The 10335-nt window shown below is 37.9% G+C and overlaps 1 protein-coding gene across 5 annotated transcripts in view; it reads left to right on the top strand.

Annotated features, from left to right (window-relative positions):
* Nucleotides 1-374: 374 nt before the first annotated feature.
* pus7 (pseudouridine synthase 7) overlaps nt 375-10335 on the top strand; it is a 67258-nt gene continuing 57297 nt past the window's right edge. For 4 of the 5 annotated variants that reach the window (XM_028808610.2, XM_028808602.2, XM_028808592.2 and 1 more), the window contains exon 1: nt 381-444. In XM_028808610.2, the coding sequence (XP_028664443.1) occupies nt 392-444 (53 nt within the window). In that variant the 5' untranslated portion in view covers nt 381-391. Of the gene's footprint in view, nt 445-10335 lie in introns of all 5 variants that reach the window. The other variant, XM_028808618.2, reaches the window with a different exon arrangement.

Below are 10335 nucleotides of genomic sequence, written 5' to 3'. Positions count from 1 at the left end.
CCCTCAGACTAAGAAAGAATCGTCCGTAAAGGTAATAACAGCCAGCCTGCCACATATAATTGAGGAAGAGTGGAACAAAGACACACTTAATTCGTCCAAACCATTTTGGGAAGTGGATGCGTACAGTATACAGACAGACCACTGTAGCGAAAAGTTAATTCAAAATATGGATTGTTTTAGAACCTTACAGCCGGTCAGACAGCTCAACTCACTACAGAATGGTCGTCGTGCAAAATCAACTCAAATCTGTACGAATAGCCATATAGCATCGCACTTTCGAACAGTCATCCAGTCACAATGGGGTGTGCCATTGGCTTGACGGACATATGTTTTGGCGAATAGACGGTGAGACGGTCTTCTCGGCTTTATGCTTCCGGGAGACTGGGCGCACATGCTTCCTGCGGCGCGAGTGCTGAAGAAAGTGTGGATTCTTACAGCTGGCAGGTGAGCGTGTTTTGGCTATTTATGTATTGGTATCACATATTGGTATTGGGACATTGGTGGTTAGTCAAATTGAAGCTGTAGCGTTTGAATAGAAATAGCTTGGCCCTAATCCAGCTCGTCGTTTGAAGCTAACAAAGTCGGATTTGATTATTAAGAACAGGCGTGGCGGTACCGAACCGAATGCGGTTCGGTGGGATTTGTAGCATTTCAACGGGGAGGCCGGCGTTGAGCTCTAGGGTTCCGAGCTGAAGACCTCTACCGCATATCATTTGGCTGACTGACTTCTTTTGCAATAATGTTAAAGTCGGTGTATGTTGTGTTTGCTGATAAATTGTAGCATATTTGTTACACAGGAAAAGGTGTGGACCGTGCACGAGTATTCAGCCATCTCATGGTTTTTCACTATGGTCTTATAAATATTACATATCAAGTTTATGGTCTTGAAAGTACCACTTCCAATTACAAGAACAAAAGAAAAAATACATGTTTAGCAGACCCGAGTTACCTTTCATAGTCTCAGGTGTACAGTGGAATCTGTCCAAAAGACGTAGGAGTGAGTAATGGAATGCACACTATAAGAAGGACAATTTTGTCGTTTCTGATCTCACCCCTTTGGACTTCTTGAACCTTACATTTATATGGTATTGAAGTACGGCAGTTAAACTTGTGAAGTAGATAGATAGAAGTAATTAATATCCTCAGATCATTTTGTGTTCTTTCGATACCCAATATATTGTTTCCATACATTCTGCAACAGTGTTGCCATATGAATTAAGGGATCATCAGTAACCTTTGTCATAATTTGTCCTAAATAGCTATATTTACGGTATTCGCACTTGGGAAAATGCGAAATAAATATATCTGCAATTCTAGGCTGTTCTTGCAAAATGTTTCAATAAGCTTCTCAGCCCCACGTGCATTTTTAAAGGTACATTGTCTGTTACCCATATATTAAGTTGCAGACTTCTTCCGTAGTTACTCATTTTTTATAGAGGTTCGCAATTTTTAAAATAGATTTCTCCAATAGAGGTTTTGGCGTGATTTTTATGACCGGGTGATTTTCCTGAAGCCAACCCTCCCGATTTATCCGGGGTTGGGACTGGCTTCGAAGTGTTGGCTGAGTTCTTATATATTTAAGTGATACGGTACATTTACCTTATTACTGCCCAGTGAAAACAGCGTTAATTTATTGGACTAGCTTAATCCAGTTTTAGGGCAATCATAGCTAACCAGGCAACACTGGGTGAAAGTTCATTTGCAGGGAAGTCTTATGCGCACACCTAATGATGCTAGACTTATTCTGAGTTGCCAGGTAATTCTATCATGCATGCATGTAGTGTGTGGTGCAAAAGCACATACAGTACTTGGGGTAGGTTACACTAATTAGAGCAGAAAGCATGCACATCATGTGAATGTTTATTTCAAGCCCTACAATTTCATCTTATATTTTTAAATGACGGTTTCACTATCATGGATCCTTTAGCAAAACATGTTTTTAAGTGAAAAAATATTCTAACTACTTATTTTAGTATTAAACAGTTACAGACATCAGTTTTATTTAAGGTGATGTCAGAGCTTCAGCTGTACAGTAGTTGAACACTTAATATTCTTTTGTGTTGTTGTCATTTTTAAATCTGTGCAATTAATGGCTCTCCCTGTCAGCTGATAGTTTAAAGGGCATGATGTTTTATATTTAGGGTTCTTCTGTATACTGTAAACCCATTTATTGAGTAGTTTTATGCCAGTTTATCTGGTAATTAGTATTTTTGTTTTAATAATCTAATAACACTACTACTACAACACAGAAGTTGTCCCTGTTTGTTCATGCTAATGTAGAACTAGCTGTCATTTTGTTATTTCACTGAGCATCGATTCTTATGTTTTTGATGAGGCAAGATGTTAAAACTAACATTTACTTGCTTTATAGATGTATACACAGTATATGCATATACATATACTTCATGCATTGCGCAGATGTGAAAAACTGATTTCTACACCATGGTATTTCTTGTACAATGTTTTAATAATCTTATTAAGAGTCCATTCCTGTATGTTAATTGCACATTGTGGATTAGCTTGCAGTTTAGGGCTACCACTAACAACTATTTTGCTAATCATTTAGTTGTTTTAAAGCTGCTTTGTTTTAATGTTTTTTTAAACTTTTTTGACTGCAAGCAACTCAAGAAACTGCATTTTGCATTGTGACCCAGTACATATGTGAAAACTTAAAGATAAATTATGGTAATTTATTCCTTATTGATCAATGCTACATCATTGTTATGCATGGTAATTATTTAATTGCATATAACCATTTTTATGAAGAAATATCAATTTATTAGGAAAAAGTAGAAATAAAAACATGAAACATTTTAGCAATAAATTCTGAAATTAACAAAAATGCACAGTAAGCAGTATACATTTGAATAGAGGTTTTCATTTAATGTGGATGTGCTTTCATGTTCATAAGCAGATGATTCCATTTGGGAACACAAGAAGACAAGGGATACATGTATACTGTATCTGGTTCAGCATTGAGCCTGTCCATATCTTTTGTTTTTAATTGGGTATGCAACATCAAATTTAAAAAACATAGGAAGTCCTCCACAAAATCACCTTGTGACTCATATTTGACATAAGCAGTTTTTTCAAATGTCTTTTTAATTTTGGGGATTTTAAACTCTCATTGACAAAAACATCATTACAGATTATACACTGAGACCTGTCAGTTTCATTTCAATCCACCAATTTAATAAAATCGGGTTTTAAGTATTCCTTATTATAGAATCTTAAATTTACTTTGATTTTTTTATTAGGTGTCAAAGAAGAAGTGAAAGCTTGCTGGTTAGAGTTAACATCTTTCACAATATCTGTAGAAATTATAAGTTAAGATGTACCTGTAGAAATTGATTCCACTTCTGTTACTTCATTGTTTTTCCTAATAATAAAACAATATAATTTAAGGGTAATTTCTTGTTGTCAATTTAGATTTTAGGGTGCTGTGATCTGTAAATTGTAGCAGTTAAACGAATAGAGTAGTAAGACAGGTTAGTTTAGGGGTTCCCAATTTTTTTTTAGCTAAGGCCTACCAAAACTTTGTATTACTTGGTCATGACCCCAGCTAATGTAAACCTAATGCTGCTAAACTGGGAGTAATCTGGGTGTGCCATCTCCAGGAATTTAAATGTTTTGAAATACATTTTTTTGTATTTTGTTGTTTTGTTGTTTAAGGCAACTCCCCCTTTTTTCTTGATTCCTCGCTTATCTTCTGACAGCTTCTTGTGTACCACACTAGATGAGAATTGTGGCAAAGTCCGTAACAACAGTTATTTTCTTTTAACAACTATGTAACACAATTTAAAACAATCTGTTCAAAATTAGAATTGATTTTTTTTTTAATGTTAGCCTTTTCATGAGAGTAACCCTCCCAAACTACACAGACACACACACACACAGAATTGTATCATGGTGGCATCCAGTTTGTAAACCATTGAACTATACAATCTCAGGGGAAGGCTTAAGTTTCACGGGGGTCTGAGGAATGACTGTGCTTTCTGCTTTACAGAAGCATGGCTGACTGCCAACATGCCGGACTATGTAGTTCAGTTAGTGGGCTTTTCCATCTACTTCACTGATTGGACACAATTATCCAGGAAGAAGAGAAGAGATGGAGTGTGTTTTCGCATAAACTGGTTCATGGGTGTGGTAGCAGTTTCACAGAGATACACACTGGAAACAGTATTCGTTGATCTAGTGTCATTCATTCTTCCTACCCAGGGAGTTTTTTGCTGTTTATGTAGCTGCTGATTACATATCACCATGAGGAAATACAAACAGTGCATTGAATGAGCTTCATAGCATCATCACCAGCTATGAAACACCCATCCCGAAGACTTTGTATTACTGCCATTCTCCAGGAATTTTAACAAAGCAAGCTTCTGGTATGTTTACTCCCTATTCCACCAGCATGTCTCCAGTCCAATATGTTGCAATGACAGCTTGGACTACTCCTTCTCTGCATACAAAGATGCATACTATTCTTTCCTGCATCCACACATTTACCACTCTGTGCTGCTTCCTGTTTCAAAGCAGAATCTGAAACATGGTGCATAAAGTGGAGTGCTAGACCTACTAGATGGTGGAAAACAGAAGAACTGATTTCTCTTTGTGAAGTGGACTATGTTAAGAAACATCTTTTCTGAACTGACAATTGTGCTACAGTTATCATGGTTGGCGAAGGGTGTGAGGTGCCAGTGTCTGCGTAAGTAGCCACTATTACCTGGCACATGTAATGACATGATCGTTGTTATTCAGCCAGTCACCACATACAGTATCATCATATCTGTCAAAGCTATCCATCCATCCATTTTCCAACCCGCTGAATCCAAACACAGGGTCACGGGGGTCTGCTGGAGCCAATCCCAGCCAACACAGGGCACAAGGCAGGAACCAATCCTGGGCAGGGTGCCAACCCACCGCAGTCTGTCAAAGCTACTTTCCCCAAAAAACATTTGTCATTCTCATCTTGGCATCATAGGTGACTTGTGCATTAATATAATTTCACTGCTTACACTTAACAACAACAGTGTCATTCTCACTAGTTACCCTTATTACAGTATGACTACAGTAAAGTGCTTCAGTTACATTAGGAAAATCAGACAGGGTTGCAACACATTTTTATGTTGGCGAACACGTTATATTTTATGCATGTTCACACAACTGGGGATGGGAATTGGAAGAGACCTCTCGATTTGATATTACAGGGATTTCCAACTGTCAATTCAATTTTTAAAGTATTGTGTTTGTCAATGTATTGCGATTCAATGTGGTGAATTATGGCTGATTTTTTTTTTTTATTGAAAATAATTTCTCCCCAACTTGATATTTTCAAGTTATTATGAGTAACACAATTAAATACATGTTTAAAATTGAAGTTTTTCATTGAGTCAACAAGTCAACTTCCTAACTGTATCCATAACAGTATAAATGCATGGAATTAAGAAATTTCACACTGATAGTGCCAAATCACGTGCACTCTTCCACTGGGTTGACACATTGGTAATCGGCCTGTGCTGTGGAAGATTCAACAATTTCTGCCTTTTTTTTTTTTTTTTTTTTTGTGGAAAAACCCTGTAACATTTCTTACTCTTCCAAGGAGCTGCACATCAGCTGATAGTCTGAGTGCATGCTGAGCTGCCAATTTTAATGTGTGCACATAGCATTTAAAACAAGAAAAGCTGACCACCTGAGCTGCAACAACCATATTTGGTGCATTCTTGGTGATTAACACTGGCACTTTTTCTTCAATTTCCTTTTCCTCGGTAACATTACGAAGTAGCTCGACCTTGTTAGCCCCGGTATGACTTTCATGCACAACTAAGGTTTGTAGGACATAAGAAGATAAGCACCATTCTCCAGTTATATGATATAATATTACTGTAACATAATACTTCGTAGTAATTGAAGTCCATGGCTCACATGTTAAGGCAAATCTTTACACTTTACAGAGTATATGTTTTAATTTCTATTTAGCATTTTTGCATATTTCCAGAACAACTGCATCTGAGAAAAAGCATTATGATGGAACAATGTATCTTGGCTTGAGAGTATGGATCATATTGTGGAATAATGTTCCTGCATTCTCAACTTCAGTGTATAAATGAAGGTTCTTGCAAATAAAATATGCAGTAGTCTGTTCTGCATTATCACAACAACTGAGGAATTTATTTAAATGTTGTGGAAGAGCACCACAGATGCGATGTTTGCTCTGAGGGTATTGATGGAGGAGTATAGAGAAGGCCAGAAGGAGTTGTATTGCATCTTTGTGGACCTGGAGAAAGCATATGACCGGGTGCCTTGAGAGGAGTTGTGGTATTGTATGAGGAAGTTGGGAGTGGCAGAGAAGTATGTAAGAGTTGTACAGGATATGCATGAGGGAAGTGTGACAGTGGTGAGGTCTGTAGTAGGAGTGACAGATGCATTCAACATGGAGGTGGAATTACATCATGGATCTGCTGTCTTATTTGCTTTCTTATTTGCAATGGTGATGAACAGGTTGACAGACGAGATTAGACTGGAGGCTCCGTGGACTATGATGTTTGCTGATGACATTGTGATCTGTAGCGATAGTAGGGAGCAGGTTGAGGAGACCCTGGAAAGGTGGAGATATACTCTAGAGAGGAGAGGAATGAAGGTCAGAAGGAACAAGACAGAATACATGTGTGTGAATGAGAGGAAGGTCAGTAGAATGGTGAGGATGTAGTGAGTAGAGTTGACGAAGATGGATAAGTTTAAACACTTGGGATCATCAGTACAGAGTAACAGATTGTGGAAGAGAGGTGAAGAAGAGCATGCAGGCAGGGTGTAATGGGTGGAGAAGAGTGTCGGGAGTAATTTGTGACAGATGGGTATCAGCAAGAGTGAAAGGGACAGTCTAATGGACAGTAGTGAGACCAGCTATGTTATATGGGTTGGAGATGGTGGCACTGACCAAAAAACAGGAGACAGAACTGGAAGTGGCAGAGTTAAAGGTGCTTAGGTTTGCATTGGGTTTGACGAGGATGGACAGGATTAGAATGTGTACATTATAGGGTCAGCTCAGGTTGGATGGTTAGGAGACAAAGTCAGAGGTAAGATTGCATTGATTTGGACATGTGCAGAGGAGAGATGGTGGGTATATTGGGAAAAGAATGCTAAGGATAGAGCTGCCAGGCAAGAGGAAAAGAGGAATGCCTAAGAGAAGGTTTATGGATGTGGTAAGAGAGGACATGCAGGTGATGGGTGTAACAGAACACGATGCAGAGGACAGGAAGATATGGAAAAGAAAAAGATGTTCCACTGTGGCAACCCCTAACAGGAGCAGCCAAAAGTAGTTCAGAGTTTGCTACTTACTTGGCAAATCTGGGGGCTTAAAGCCATTAGAGTGGTTCTCCAAGTGGTGTTGAGTGAGATGCGCGTGTAAATTAGTAGTTTTACGTTACAGTGGCTACTTTTGCATATAGCTGTAGTCCTCATGTTCTCCATTTATTTTGTGAAATCTAAAGTGAGTCTAGACTTTAGATTTAAACTGCAATGGTATCGCATAACTCTGACAACAATATTGATCAGGCATGTTCTTGTTTTGCACTTTATTCTGGGAATAATGTTTTGACAGCAAAATGTGTCCGTGTGCAGCAACCATGTATGGACATTTTTGCAGCAGCATAACTAAATGTTTGTACTATGCATTCTAATTGCAATAATTCCATCAGTAAACTGTTATCATGGCAACAGCAAATGCCTGGTTGCATGCAACTCATATTTAACTGTCTATAGTAATTAATCACATATTATGGTTTATGCGAGGTTGCATATAGTTGTTGGAATGTCAGCATTTTGTTTCCATTTAAATATTGATTTATTTAATCAGCCTGGCAATCAGATAATTGCCATAACTCAGAATTGTGTGGAAAGAAATTGATTTTTTTCCCCACCTCTAACCCACACTATACAAAGACAGAGATATTCCAAACCTGTCACACAGTTACCTGGGAAATGACAACAGGTAGACAATATAAACTGATGAAAAAAACAAAACAGTTCTTGGGTGCAAATATACTAATATACTGTATAACTAATATAGATAGATAGATAAATAGATTCTTTATTAATCCCAAGGGGAAATTCACATACTCCAGCACCAGCATACTGATACAAAAAACAATATTAAATTAAAGATTAATAACAATGCAACATATACAGTCTGTACACCATATTCATCACTTTTAAGATTTGATATGTCTGTCGTGGTGCTCTGTGGCTAAGGATCTGTGCTGGTATCTATAAGGTTGCTCTTTCAAATCCCATTACTGCCAGAACGGATCCTACTCTGTTGGGCCCTTGAGCGAGGCCCTTAACTTGAAAATTGCTCCAGGTGTGCTGTACAATGGCTGACCTTGTGCTCTGATGCCCAAAAGTCATGCAAAAAGATAATTACCCCTTGTGAATTAACAAAATATATCAAATCAAAAAATCAAATCAAATGTCAAAAGCACATTATAATAATGACTCAGTGATATGAATTATTATATGCATGAGTTGTCATTTAGCTGTTTAGGCTGTGTTTACCTATTTAATCAAGAGTGTAATTTATCCCAGTTTCTCTGGTGTATGGATGGATCAAATCTACCATAAATGTACGCAAGTTCTCCTGTTAAGCTTTCTTTTATAACGTTCAAGATTCTTTTTGTGTGTACGCAAGTTTAATAAATTTGACTGTTATTTGTGGTCTATAAATGCAAAGAATTATTATTATTATTACAGCTTGGCATTTATCATTGTGATTCTATCCAAATTGTTTCAGAAGATGCGGAGATGCTAAGTAAACCTCAGTGCATTATTATGAATAAAAACACCTCCTCCATTTTAGGTTAACAACCTCTCTCACAACATCAGTAAGACTATGGAGATGGTTATTCATTTCTGAAAAGAGTGTTCAGTCCATATTCCCATCTGTATGGGCAGCAGTGGTGTGTGGAGAAGGTCAACAGCTCTGACCTCAAGTGGGTAGAGGGCACATCATCTGTCATTAAGAAAGCCCATCAACACCTTAACCCAATGAAGCCCTTTGTGTCATTTTTTATAGGTGTGCTGTGAAATCCATTCTGATTCTGTATTACATCCAGGTGTGGCACCTGATCAGTGCAGCATTGAAAAGCACTACAAAAGGTGGTGAAAACAACATAGAAGATCACTAGCATATACAGAACTTTAAGTAATCCAGGACATTTACACCATCCACTACCTCAGGAGGGCAAGCTGTAAGGCAAATGGCTCAGATCTTTTGGCATATGCACAGTGAGATTTAGGGACAGATTTTATGTTAAGGTTATAAGACTGCTCAACATAAACTAATATTGCAATATCAATATTGTCAAACTTGACTCATGGTTTGCTGCTTATCTTGTAATGTCAGTTTACCATCATTTTGTTTTAGAATATTAATCCTGTCATCCTCCTTCCATTACTTATATTTATCTTGTATTATCACTTTTCTGTGTACAGTACCTGTATGTTACTGCATTCCACTTTATTGTTTACTAGACAAAGAGCCCGTTTCGACAACGCAAGATGAAACGGGCATGAGTTTGTGTCAGCAGTGTATGAAGAACAAATGATAAGTGACGAAGAAGTTGTTTTGTAATGATTGTAGTCCGCTTTACTCATTAATGTACAGGCTTGTACTGTTAGTTGATGAATTTTCCAGGCCTATAGTATAATATTGAATTATGAATGTTCCAGTACAATATGGAATAGTAATAAGCATAAGCACCACAAACCTGATATAGGTGTATTGAATCAGAATGCGTAATTAGGCCTCGAGCTGTAGTCGAAATCGCCTTTCAGGCCTCTAGAGCTTTAATCGAAGTCGCCTTTCTCTTTGAATTTTTGAGGCCGTAAATCCGCCGCCTGCCACGATGTTGGAGTTGGATGTCGGTCTCGTAAGGTTTTTCGGGCAGCTGCGCAGAAGGCGACTGTGCATTCGGCTTCGGACGGACGTGAGTGAGTGAGTGAGGAAGCAGGGGAATTATGTATTAAGATATGTTTTATCAGAAGCTCTTAACTGCTGATGCTAGGATTTTACTCTCCCTCTAGGCAGTACTGCTGTAATGTTTATGGTTGAATGTGATAGTCTCTGGCTTGTCGTGCAGGAAATAATTTAATTGTGCTACTGTACTTTGTACAAAGAACACAACCGTAAACTTTGAAATAACTATACATTTAGAATGATGCCTGAGATTGACATTATGATGTCAATGTTGCTTTAATGTATTTGATCAAATCTGTATCCTCACGTGATAGTTCTGTATTTAGTGAGTGGTATAATCTATTCTTACATTTTTGCTTTACTCTGCA

Source organism: Erpetoichthys calabaricus, chromosome 1 (assembly GCF_900747795.2).
Source record: "Erpetoichthys calabaricus chromosome 1, fErpCal1.3, whole genome shotgun sequence".
Lineage (NCBI taxonomy): Eukaryota > Metazoa > Chordata > Cladistia > Polypteriformes > Polypteridae > Erpetoichthys > Erpetoichthys calabaricus.
The sequence above is the reverse complement of the archived record's forward strand: the minus strand, read 5'-3'. Positions and strand labels throughout refer to the sequence as shown.